The 13,598-nt window shown below is 38.4% G+C and overlaps 1 protein-coding gene across 1 annotated transcript in view; it reads right to left on the reverse strand.

The window, feature by feature from the left end:
- Window positions 1-2,737: 2,737 nt before the first annotated feature.
- LOC126272522 (vacuolar fusion protein MON1 homolog A) overlaps window positions 2,738-13,598 on the reverse strand; it is an 80,765-nt gene continuing 69,904 nt past the window's right edge. Inside the window, exon 8 of the mRNA XM_049975430.1 lies at window positions 2,738-3,743. Within this exon, the coding sequence (XP_049831387.1) occupies window positions 3,603-3,743 (141 nt within the window). The 3' untranslated portion in view covers window positions 2,738-3,602. The remainder of the gene's footprint in view (window positions 3,744-13,598) is intronic.

A 13,598-nucleotide genomic window follows, 5' to 3' on the forward strand; every position in this document is an offset into this window, starting at 1 on the left:
TTCGATGCTTTAAATATTAATTTACTCTCTGGTATGAAGCTTGCCTCTGCAGAACCAGTGTGAAGTACAATAAGGCGTCTCCCTTTTCCCACAGGAACCTTCAGGCCACCAACACTGTCACTTGCCTTCCAGCACTTTGGTCTTGAATGGTTCTGGTGATCTTATGTTTCATCGAGATAATAAATACATGCTTTTCCGGTGCATTTCTCTCAAGAACACAGTTCTTGCTGGTACAGTGTCACTTCTCTCCAAGAGCAGTTTTCTTCCATCATTGCTCTTTCTGAATTTAAATCCCATCTCCCTTAATATTCTGAGCATGGTAGATTTGCTGCAGTTGAAACTTGGAGCTTCTTTCATATACGAACATAATTTATCTGCTGTAGGATATTTACCTTGGCTATAAATGTTGAATATTTTGCTCTGTAACACATTCTTGCTGAAATAGTCGAGCTCACTTACAAATTTCTTTCGATTTCGGCACTTACCAGGCGACTTAAAAATAGGTGATTCGTTCTCTTCAGTAGATGCTTTGGCTTCGCTGACGATCCATTGTACAGTTCTCAAACCTATACCACATACCTCAGCTGTTCATTCTTGGCACTTGGCAAGACTGGGCGACGCTTTTTTGTCAGCTGTGGCTGCCGCTTCCAGTTCCCATCTAAAGAACTGATACACGCGATATATTATTTCTCTCGCCTGCCTATGTAATACTGGGTGAGATTTGCTGTTGCCACTCATATTACCACAATGCTTTGCAATAGCTTCTGAAAAAGCACCACACACAATGCTAAAACCAGTCGCAAACTTGCTCCGCACAGAACGACATTAAATCAGGAGCTCGCTGCGGCTGACTGAGTCCTATTGGTCAGCAGGTCACGTGAGTTCCGTGCTACTGCGCAAGTACGCATCCAGTCCTTACCCGCCAACTTACATGACACCCACTCTAATACGTCAGGCATTTTGCTTGCTAACCTGAAAAATAACAGCTGATACTTTCTTAGATAAATGTTGTGTGTCACACAGGATGGTGCTAGTCTTTTGACATAAAGCTATGTCAGCAACTTCTGTGTCAATTTCGATGTTTTTATTTTCAAGCATCTCTCCAGTTGCCTCGCAAAAGTGAGTGGTCCTACTTCCAGACCTTGCATCAGAGAACAATTTGAGGTGGTCACTGGAAATCAAACCAGGGACCTTGGTGTTTGTAGGCAATAATGCTAGTCAACAGACCCCACTGTCAATTTGATTATGCAGCTGTGAAATTAGCTTTTGCTCTTGTGACATTAGAAAACTAGAAAAGTCAAATATTATTCCTAAAAAGTGCATGTTGAGCACTAGAGGAGAGATATTTTAACCAACAAGGAAACTGAAAATCCGATACAATCAGTTGGCAGAGATTTGAACATAGGATCAACATTATCATCCACTATCTAAAACAGCAGAAGACGTTTCTACAGACAGAGCTGTGGAAAATAGTGACATCACCACGGAAGGCAGTTTTACACATAATGTCAGTTAATTATAGTCAACAGCCAAGGTTTATGTTCTTATTCTAAATGGGCACTTCACTAAGTGGTGTGTAGCATTTAAGAACACTTCAGTTTTGAGAGTACCAGAGTGTGCACTGTTATCATTTCCCCTCCCAGCTTGTCAAGCGTAAGCACCATTGTCAAGTAATCTGTTTGTTTTGCTGGGTGATACCTATATACTGCAAGTACCCAAAAGCTGTAAATGCTTTAATTACCACACATAGAGAAAATTTTTCCCATTCAATAAAAGTCTTGGGTAATGGATTGTCATCAAAGAAACAGTATTGTGTAACTGACAATATCAATAAGCCACACGAGTGCAGAAGTGGTTGCAGCAATAGTATATTGTTATTTCTTGTTACGTTTCTCTCAATGTTGAGTAGCAGTTCTTCACTCAAGGCTTCAGCTGGTGGGAAAACAGACAGCATTTTCAAGATGAGCTTTTTATCGAGAAGAAAACTACTGCTCACTTGAAAGTAGCCAATGAAATTGTAGATTTTTTTCTTAGAGTGATTCATAACTGCCAGTCATGGCATCTTCCTTTATTTTGCTACCTACCTCTGGTGTTGCATTTTCCCTATAGATAATAGCATCTTATGTGAACAGTCATTTGGAGCTTCCGACACTAGTAACATAGTATTTATATATTTTGAGTTATGCAGCATTTATACATTTTTGTTTACTTTATTTGACTTATGAGATGTTCTTCAGTTTCACTGCAAACAAATGAAAATTTGTCACTCCCGTAGTAACAGCAGGTACAGTAAGTGAAGAATGCCAACTGAACATAATCCAGAAAATCAGAAAGGTCTGTAACAGGGTATGATAGATAAACTTTACTGTTTAACTATGTCATGAAAGTATGACAAATGTCTATAAATCATAACTTCACAGCCACCAAAATAGTACAATTTTTATGAAGAAAGGCAACAAAAATTGAAGTATGCTGTCTAACTTATGGATGACTTGGCAATAATTTACAACCTATTCTAGGAATTTTCGCTGATAAAAAAGTTGAAGACCTTTTTCAAAAGAAAAATGCAGCAACATACATGGTAACAAAAATAGGTAAAGTAAGTCAAGTAAAAGTATTTCTAGGCTCACATTCCTATCCTTTATGTAAACCACACATTTTAAGATGAGTGGTCCCCTATATTAGTACTATTGTTGTTGCTGTTGTTATTGTTGCTCTTGTTGTGAATGCACACAGCTTAGGTACTGGAATGTTTTATTACAATGAACAATATACACTGAGGCTACACAGTAGCCAAGGTCTGTAACAGTATCCGAGAAGTTGCAAAATGAAGTGATCATACACACTAAAAATTCTCCACCACTCAGATACTGTAATTTATAACAACTCTTACAAAAAAGAGAACAGTTTTTCATCATGTACATAAGTATTCTGCTCATTACAGCATTCCACAGTATATATAACAAAACAGACTGAATTATGATTACGATCAATCATATATGTACACAAATAAGCAATATATGTCACAGTATCCCCAAATGAATGATATTATAAAGGAGATTCAAACATCGTTCTCTCTTCTTTCCTTCTCATTCAAAAAGCAGAAATACCTGACTATGTTTGCTACTGCATATCATCATTATGCAAGAATTATGGATTTTGTGAACTGGAGATAATCGTCTTTTCTGCAAATCAATTTGTTTTGTATTTAGCATTTCTTGTGTAACTTTTGATGAAACTATGCTATTTCCAAAAAGGCACCAACAATCATCATCTCATTCAAAAGAGAATGTCTAATTTACCTATATTAATACAGTTTATATTGTTTTCAAGTCGACTATTTAGCTTGTTACGTTTGGTCTGTTTTGTGTTCTTGAATGTCTCATATATTTTAACAGAGAAGAGATGACACCCGATCCAAAGACATCAATGTCAACAAAATCTTTATATTATGTTATTGCTGTAAAGCCGAAAGAAAGGCCAGAATTACAGGAATAATTCAATTTTTTGGACAGGGCAACATAACTGGCTTTAGAAACAGTCCATTTTTAAGGTGGTAGCATTCAAACTCACAGCTTCGTAAGTAATACACAAATACTTAATTAGAAGGTTGGTGCATTTAATATAAACAGGCGTTCCTCTTCTTTCTTAATCCAACGCAGAAGTTTATTGACTGCATTAATTGCACTGAGCTTCGTAACCAATGGTTCAAATGTTATGTAGAGCTCGAACCCTGTAGTAACCTGAAAAATGAAAAAGATAAAGTCAATATAATTACAACAAAGGCCAGCCTAAAGGATTAATTTCAATCAAAAACTATACTTTGCAGATTAAATTACGGTGATAAAACTGTGAGTTAGACCGGTATCTGAACACAGAGCTACAACTTTTTCTCAGAAGCATGCTACAATTAACATCACACTAACACGCTTTATCGACCAACTCAGAGCTGTAACTTCCATGGACTCTGCCTCTTTCCTTCCAAACTCTGCTTAGTGGAAAGATCTTTTCTCAGAAATAACCACGAGGCTTTGGATATGCCATTGCAATATTTGGAAGCAAACGGGAAGAGTCCAAGGCAAGCTGAGGTTTTGAGTTAGTCCACGAGGCGTTATGAAGTAATTGATCCAATAAAATTCAGGGATCTAGTTTCAAAACCACAGCCAGCATAAAGTTATTTTTCACATGTTAGATACGCAACCACACGCACACTGCAGAAAGTGAAAGTTCTTCCCTAAACTAAATCACATGGAAACCATTAGAAAATATAGCACAGATATCACTCTTTCTTTTGTGATAATGTAACAGGATGAATGACCAAAGATTTCCAAGTTGTACCAGTAGAGGCAACACTTGCGTTCTATACCAAATAAGCCTTCCCATCCTCTGTAATAACATGAATTCAGTTGCTTACTAGACTTATATAATAACCTAACTAACTCATTACCAATGTTAATTCTGAAACTTGCAGTGAAAGATGTTTCAACATGCCTGATCTCATTCCTCTCTCAGAGAGAGAGAGAGAAAGAGAGACAGAGAGAGAGAGAGAGAGAGAATCATGTCAGAAACCCACCACAGTATTAGAAAGTAGATGTTAAGACAAGGTACCACAACCCACAAAGCAATTCAATCTAACTCTAAAGATCTGTGTTGAGCCATATCAAGAACCGTAGTCACAGTTGAGCTCAACTAAACAAATAACATCCGCTCCCAGTAACACTCAACACACAATAGCTGGTGATTTACCCTATCTTAGCACCCAGTCGCCATTCACATCATGCACTGGTGCTGCTCGCAGTGCATTTTCAGTTGTCTGGGACTGCAGTCGTGTGTGTGTGTGTGTGTGTGGGTGGGGGGGGGGGGGGGGGTGAGTTCAAAAAAATGGCTCTGAGCACTATGGGACTTAACATCTGTGGTCATCAGTCCCCTAGAACTTAGAACTACTTAAACCTAACTAACCTAAGGACATCACACACATCCATGCCCGAGGCAGGATTCGAACCTGCGACTGTAGCAGTCGCACGGTTCCGGACTGAGCGCCTTAACCGCGAAACCACCACGGCCGGCGGGTGGGGGCACCCATGTGGCTATTGCTTACAAAGACATTAATGACTAAAAGCTATAATTGTGTGAATCTTTTTGTGTTGTGTAACGCGACTCAGCATCTCCACTATATGGTGAGTAGCAACTTTCCTTCTCTAATACTGTTACTATCTTCTATGAGATTATATCGTTTTATGAGGTGATATGGGTACTCTACTTAAAAAAAGGTCCTGCATAACACCTCACTGAACACTGTCAAAAGAGTTTTCAAAGTCTATAAATGATAAATGTGTTTCCTAGTCTAATTCTCTTCTTCCTTCAATTTGAATACAGCATATATCCTTTCCCAAAACCAGTCCTACCTTTCTAGACTAAAACATTGCAATACATTTTAGTCAATAATTTAAAATTCCTCTGTAATTAATGCACACTTGAACATAAATGCAGATGGTGGTTAAGCCTACAAGTTGTATTTGACCTCAAATGGCACCTGTTCAGTGTCATCAATATGTTGAAAGTGTCGGAGTGTTGTTCGTGGTAAGAAAAGTGTTCTGTGTAGTTGTGAGTGTACATTATGTCACAGCTAAGAGAATTCAAATATGGGCAAATTGTTGGTGCTTGTATGGTGGGTGCTTCCACAACCAAGGTGACTGAAGTGTTTGATATTTCAAGAGACACTATATCGAAGATTTACACCACACAGAGGGAAAATAGAGAAAACTTCACCCACTAAGTTACAACACAGACAAAAATGTGTGTTGAGTGAGCATGACAGATCGTCATTGAAAAGGATTGTAGCGGGAAAAAAAGAGGACAGGGCAACTACAAAAGTCATTGGAGATCCGAATGTCACATTTACAAATCTTTTTAGTGACAAAATAACATGAAGGGAGTTCCACAAGCACGAAATTGCAGGACGAGCTGGAATTCCAAAATCATTCATCAGTGATGAAAATGCCCATAACAAGGAAAACATGGAGCCAGAGTCATAAAAAATTGATCATGAAGCAATGGAAAAAAGACATTTGGTTGAATGAGTTTGATCACACAGTTCCCAACTTCCGGCTGAGTTTACATCCAAAGAGTGAAACCTGGTGAGGGTTCACTGACGATCTGGACAGCCATACCATGGGCCCCAAAGTATAACATCTGTCAAAGATTATGTGAAAATTTTGGCTGATCATGTCCATCCCATGGAAGAATGTTTGCTCCCCAATGATGGTGTCGTATTCTAAGACAAGAGATCCCAGTCTCACAGCTCACATCATCCAGGACTGATTTTGTGAACATGAGGATGGATTATCACATCAACACATCTCAATGTTATTTGGCCTTTGTGGTCTACTATGGAGAAAAATGCAGTAAATGAAGTAGGCGAAAAGGAATACAAATGTCTCAAAAATGAGATCAACAGGAAGTGCAAAATGGCTAATCAGGGATGGCTACAGGACAAATGTAAGGATGTAGAGGCTTATCTCACTAGGGGTAAGATAGATACTGCCTACAGGAAAATTAAATAGGCCTTTGGAGAAAAGAGAGCCACTTGTATGAATATCAAGAGCTCAGATGAAAACCCAGTTCTAAGCGAAGAAGGGAAAACAGAAAGGTGGAAGGAGTATATAGAGGGTCTATACAGGGGCCATGTACTTGAGGACAATATTGTGGGAATGGAAGAGGATGTAGATGAAGATGAAATGGGAGATACAATACTGCATGAAGAGTTTGACAGAGCACTGAAAGACCTAAGTCGCAACAAAGCTCCGGGAGTAGACAACATTCCATTAGAACTAATGACAGCCTTGGGAGATCCAGTCCTGACAAAACTCCATCATCTGGTGAGCAAGATGTATGAGACTGGCGAAATACCCTCAGACTTCAAGAAGAATATAATAATTCCAATCCCAAAGAAAGCAGGTGTTGACAGATTTGAAAATTACCGAACTATCAGTTTAATAAGTTACAGCTGCAAAATACTAACACGAATTCTTTACAGACGAATGGAAAAACTAGTAGAAGCCGACCTCGGGGAAGATCAGTTTGGATTCCTTAGAAACACTGGAACACTTGAGGCAATACTGACCTTACGACTTATCTTAGAAGAAAGATTAAGGAAGGGCAAACCTACGTTTCTAGCATTTGTAGACTTACAGAAAGATTTTGACAATGTTGACTGGAATACTCTCTTTCAAATTCTAAGGGTGGCAGGGGTAAAATGCAGGGAGCGAAAGGCTATTTACAATTTGTACAGAAACCAGATGGCAGTTATAAGAGTCGAGGGACATGAAAGGGAAGCAGTGGTTGGGAAGGGAGTGAGACAGGGTAGTAGTCTCTCCCCGATGTTATTCAATCTGTATATTGAGCAAGCAGTAAAGGAAACAAAAGAAAAATTTGGAGCAGGTATTAAAATCCATGGAGAAGAAATAAAAACTTGAGGTTCGCCGATAACATTGTAATTCTGTCATAGGCAGCAAAGGACTTGGAAGAGCAGTTGAACGGAATGGCTAGTGTCTTGAAAGGAGGATATAAGATGAACATCAACAAAAGTAAAACCTTAGTCGAATTAAGTCGGGTGATGCTGAGGGAATTAGATTAGGAAATGAGACACTTAAAGTAATAAAGGAGTTCTGCTAATGAGGAAGTATTGAATAGGATTGGGGAGAAGAGAAGTTTGTGGCACAACTTGACTAGAAGAAGGGATCGGTTGGTAGGACATGTTCTGAGGCATCAATGGATCATCAGTTTAGTATCGGAGGGCAGCGTGGAGGGTAAAAATCGTAGAGAGAGACCAAGAGATGAATACACTAAGCAGATTCAGAAGGATGTAGGTTGTAGTAGGTACTGGGAGATAAAAAAGCTTGCAGAGAATATGGTAGCATGGAGAGCTGCATCAAATCAGTCTCAGGACTGAAGACCACAACAACAACATGGAGAAAAGAATGCATATTACTATCCATCAGCATCACTGTTCCCTGAACCTGCCACTATGTTGCAGGAAAAATTGTATCCTGTTAACCATGGTTTCTGTACTTAAGTGATGAGCCATTACTTATGCATAGAACACTAATTTCCCTTGTCCCAGCTTTAAAAAAAATGCTGTTAAGAAAGAGTATATTCATTGATAAAAAGCAGAGTTTAGTGAGAAATAAATGTAGCAACTGCTCAGTTAAAATTCCAACTATGACACGAGCAATGCAAAAACTATAGGCTTGGTACTCAAGATGCTGATTTCAATGAAATTTTGTTTTTGCTGAGTAACTGTGTAACATTTAACATAAGTCAAATGTTAATTTCATTTGTGGAAGGATTTTGTTTTTATGCAGTTTTAAAGGAATTATAATCTGTGTGATTTATTAAAATTGTATAACTGGTGTTTGTTAAGTTAAAAAGCTGTTTGTGCCAAACGATTTATCACCAATGGAAGCTCATAACGAAGTTGGTAAGCATTTATATGGATTCTGCTCCTTTTTTAAATAATTAAAAAAATGGATGTCTGTATTCAAATGTGCCCATACTTCTATTTAAGATATCGTATGTGGAAGATGATGTAAAAACTGCAGTCACAACTAACAACATCCACAATTTGCACAATATGGTACTGAATGACACTGATTAAAAGTGTATGGAGTAGCTTATGCCCTAAATATGCCAGAAGAAAGAATATGGTATATTTTATGTTAAGAATCAACTATGAGAAATCTTTGTGCAAAATAGGCACTATGATTGTTGAAAGCAAACCATAAGAAAATGAGGAAGCAAATCTTGCAATAAAGGTTTCAACATATTAAGAGAAATCCAACAGATTTTGTGTATCAGTTTATTACTGTGGATGTAATTTGTGTTTACCATTTCACTTCAGAAACAATGTATCCCAATGGAAAAGATGTAAAATCATCTTTCATCTGGATCTACACTCTGCAAACTACCTTGGCATTTGTGGCAGAGGGTATGTTATGTAGCAGTCTTTCTTACTCCTTTCTTGTTCCAATAACTCTCTTTAAGAATGCAAAATGCATGATTAACAAAAACTTTTGACTCTAGCCACCAGAATCTTTAGGTCTAAAGATCACTGAGAAAATACCATGCTTCTATGGCCTTTATCAGTGTGGAAAGTTTGGAAGGGGATACAATTGTAAATAAAAATACAATTAAGAAAAAAAAAGAAATCTATGCAGACCGTACAGTTTACACAAGTGAAGCAGCAGAAAACTGTTGAAAGATGGCGCCGATCGGTCTAGCGGGTGTAAATAGTTCCAATAAAAGTGAAGTGAAAAGTGGTGATAATTGCAAGTTATGTAACAAAAAAGTCAGGAAAAGTATACAATGCAAATATTGTAAATGGTGGTTTCACGAGAGCTGTTGCAAAATAAACATAAAATTAATAATTGTACACTACTCGTGGTCGTGTGATGTGTGTGTAACAGAAACGTGTGAAAAGTAGTATATGAACATTATCAGAGCCAAGGATTCAATAATTGAAATATTGCAAGGTGATATTGAAGTGCTACAAATGAAGTGTGCTGCTTTAGAACACAAATGCAAAATCCTGGGGAGCAGCACTAATCTAAAAGTGAAAGAAAGAAATGTACTGTAACAGTTAAATCAGCAGCAGAAAAAATAGAACACAACAATTCAGGTAAAACTAGTGTAAGAATAGCAGATGAGCACCAACGTTCCATAAATATTCACCCCCCCCCCCCCAAAAAAAAAAAACCACCTTGTGTCTGACAATGCTGAAGACAGCTCTGCAGTGTTCAAAATCACAAAAACAAACACAAAATCTTCAAAGAGCAATTCTTCAGCCACACAGGAACAAATACATCATGGATTCAAATTAACAATATTTGGGGATAGCCATGCCCGTAATCTTTCAAACTTTGTATCAAGTTTTGCTAAGGAGAACGTGAGTGTATCAGCTGTTGTTAAGTCTGGAGCGAAATTTGGAAATGTAACCAGCAATATACAAAAAGATTGTGTAAGTTCCACTAAAAGTGACTGTGTTGTTCTCACAACGGGGTCAAAATATTTACTGCAACGAGGCCAGTGCATTTATAAGAAATCATCATTATCTTGGAGTCGCTATTAACTACAAATTTGATAGTAGTGAATTTACCTCTGAGGTTTGATCTGGTGGGCTGGTCTTGTGTAAATAGTGAAATTTGATGAACAAACGAAAAATTGCAACATTTCTGCTCCAAGTTAAAAAACTTAAGACTTCTTGATCTCAACAGCTACGAAAACACTAGTTTTACAATGCATGGTCAACATTTAAATCTCAACAGCTACGAAAACACTAGTTTTACAATGCATGGTCAACATTTAAATCTATCTGATAAGAAGAGACTTGCATAAGACATAAACAAAGCTGCTAGCATAATAATTCGTAAAAACAGTTGTGAAAACAGACGGGCTATCGCCCTAAATCCCAACACGCAAGGAAACTAGTTGAAAGGGCCAACTCAAACCGGATTTTGCCCAATATCAACAATCCTGTACAGGAGGAATTTCAAAGTGACAAACTAATAGTACCATTAAGGCTCATGCACTTAAATATACAATATCTTAGAAATAAGCTCAATGTTTTGCAGACATTTGTAAATGATCATTCACCTCATGTAGTTGTGTTAACCAAGCATGGACTGAAATCTGAGGAAATTGTTTACTTTAAACTAGATGGCAATTTACTAAGAAATAGCTACTGTAGACAGCATAATAAAGGTGGAGGTGTAACAGTATTTGTTAGAGAGCAGCTCAAATTAAATAAATTAAGCTATCTAGATCTGTATAATAATGAAGGCTTGGCTGAAGTGCCAGGTGTTGAAGTGCATATCAAAGGTTGTGGAAAGGGCACAGTGAAACAGAAAATTATTGGGATTTATTGTCCACCAAAATCAGAGGTAGGGCATTTCATAGATATTGTTAATAGAATAGTGTGACACTGTGACCCAAACGAGGTAACAATACTTTGGGACTTGAATAGAGAGACAACATCTTGCAATAACCATAACGGCAGACTAATGAATACCCTTAGCTCCCATAATCTTATGAATGCAGTAAACTCAGATACAAGAGTAACTCAGTTTACTTCTACTAGAACAGACCACATAATACCAAGTAAAGAAGCAAAAGATTGTATTAGATGCTGGAATGTGAACTTCCACTATTCAGACCACAAATGTCAATTTGTAGACTATGAACTAGAGGTCCGCACAGATACAAAAAGTGCAATCCGCATCCACACTGCATCCGCAAGGTCCTAATCCGCAACCACCTTATCCGCATTCGCATATATTTAAGTTCTGAATGTGTAATTAATAGTAATAGACAGTAATACTTAGAACTACCATATGTAATGACATAGTTATTGTTAGGGTGCCATTTTTGCGACAACTTAAATACTTTTTATATATACTAAGATGGTATCTGTTCATTCGGACATGTCCGAAAGAACAGGTACCATCGGTGACCATGCAGCTCGTTAGAATGAAATTACAATTAATTGAACACCCTTAGTTGCTTACAGGCATTGACATATGCCAACGGGGACAGATGAAAATGTGAGCCCCGACCAGGACTCGAACCCGGGATCTCCTGCTTACATGGCAGACGCTCTATCCATCTGATGGTAGACAGTGGGCAGGTTTGCCACCCAGAGAGCACTTCATAGGCCACACAAAAGACATGGTCACAGGAACAGATTAGGCACAGGTCTCGTGGGTATAGTTACGTCGGTCATAGCCAGGGGCTGAAGACAACAGACATCCGCTCTACCAGGGCCCTGCAAGATTTCAAGAATGTCAACAGACTTGAATGATTACTGGTGAATCTCTATGTGAGCCCGAATCATCTCTCTCTATATTCACAATATTTTTGCAAGATACATGCAAGAGGAAGGAATAGATTTGTTAATATTGCTGTGAACGTACATTCTTGGATCTTTAACAATAAACCACACCGTGATGCAAAACCTCTGTCTTTCAGCATTTGCCACTGGCGTTGGTTGACTAACTGTGTGATTTTTTTGTGATTACTGAATGAATCTGTAACAAAACATGCTGCTCTTCTTTGGATCTTCTCTACTTCCTCTATCAATCCTATCTGGTATAGATACCTTACTGTTCAGCAATATTCACATATTGATCGAACAAGTGTTTTGTGAGCTTCTTCCTTTGTTTCTGGACTACATTTGCTGAGGGCTCTTCCAACGAATCTCAGTCTTAGTACCTGCTTTAGTAATGATTTATTTTATACAGTTGCATTTCAGATCACTCCATATGGATACTCCTACGTATTTTATGGAAGCAATGAAATTGTGTAATCATACAATAGAAGATCTTTTTGCCTATGTATTTGCAATACATGATATTTGTTTATGTTGAGGCTCAACTACCACTGACTGCACCAAGTGTTGATCCTTTGCAGCTCCTTCTGCACTTCACTACAATTTTCTAAGCGTCCCAACTTTTCTATATACAATAGCATCACCTGTGAAAAGCCTCATGGAACTTCCAGCAAGCAAGTGCGCGCACGCGCACGCCCACACACACACGCCCACACACAGACACACACACACACACACACACACACACACACACACACACACACACACATTGTGTACAGTTTGTTAGAAACTCTTCAACCCAGTCACACAGCTGATCCGATATTGCGAACACTTGTATGCTGCTCACAAGGTGTCAATGCAGGACTGTATCGAACGCCTTTCAGAATTCAAGAAATGTAGCATGTATGTGGGTGTGTGTATCTATTGCTTTCTGTGTCTGATGAACAAGCTAGGTTTCACACTATCATTGTTTTTGGAACCCACATTGGTGCCTAGAAGAGATTTTTGTCCTCTAGAAATATCATTTCACATCATTTTTGCAAAACCAAAGAAATGTGGATAAATTCGACCATCATGAATAGACTGGCCATTAATCAACCGGACATAGAACAGGTACAGTCTTTCCCCTATCTCAGAGGTATAGTCATGACTACAGGAGGTGGTGAGAAGGACATTTGTAGTAACATCCACAAAGGAAATGGTGGGTTTGTACTACAACTGTACCCTTATTGGAGAAATAGGAACATCTCAAAGAAGACCAAACTTTGAAGGTGACTAACCATATCAAAAACCAGCTCCAAATTTTTATCAACTGATGTCTTCAGCATATTTTAAATGTGAGATGGCCAGATATATAGACAAATTAAGATCTTTGGAGGGAGATGGATCTGGACTGGGCGTACACTGAGGAAACCAGATGGAGCTGTTGAAAGGGTGGTGTTGGATTGGAACCCTCAAGGAGTTAGAAAACATGGTCATCCCAAACAGACCTGGAAAAGCACGATCGAGAGAGAAGCTGCAGAGGATGGGAAAACCTGGAGTGAAGTGAACAGACTTGCTATAAACCGTACCAGGTGGAGGAATTTTGCCACAGCCCTATCTTCCAGAGGGAAAAAAAGGAATTAAGTCTAAAAAAAGAGTCTAAGAAATATCATAATCCACGATTCTACAACTGACCACCATCACAGATATAAGCCTACAGTTTTGGGCATCTGTT

The sequence above is a fragment of the Schistocerca gregaria genome, chromosome 5 (assembly GCF_023897955.1).
Source record: "Schistocerca gregaria isolate iqSchGreg1 chromosome 5, iqSchGreg1.2, whole genome shotgun sequence".
In the NCBI taxonomy this organism is placed as follows: domain Eukaryota; kingdom Metazoa; phylum Arthropoda; class Insecta; order Orthoptera; family Acrididae; genus Schistocerca; species Schistocerca gregaria.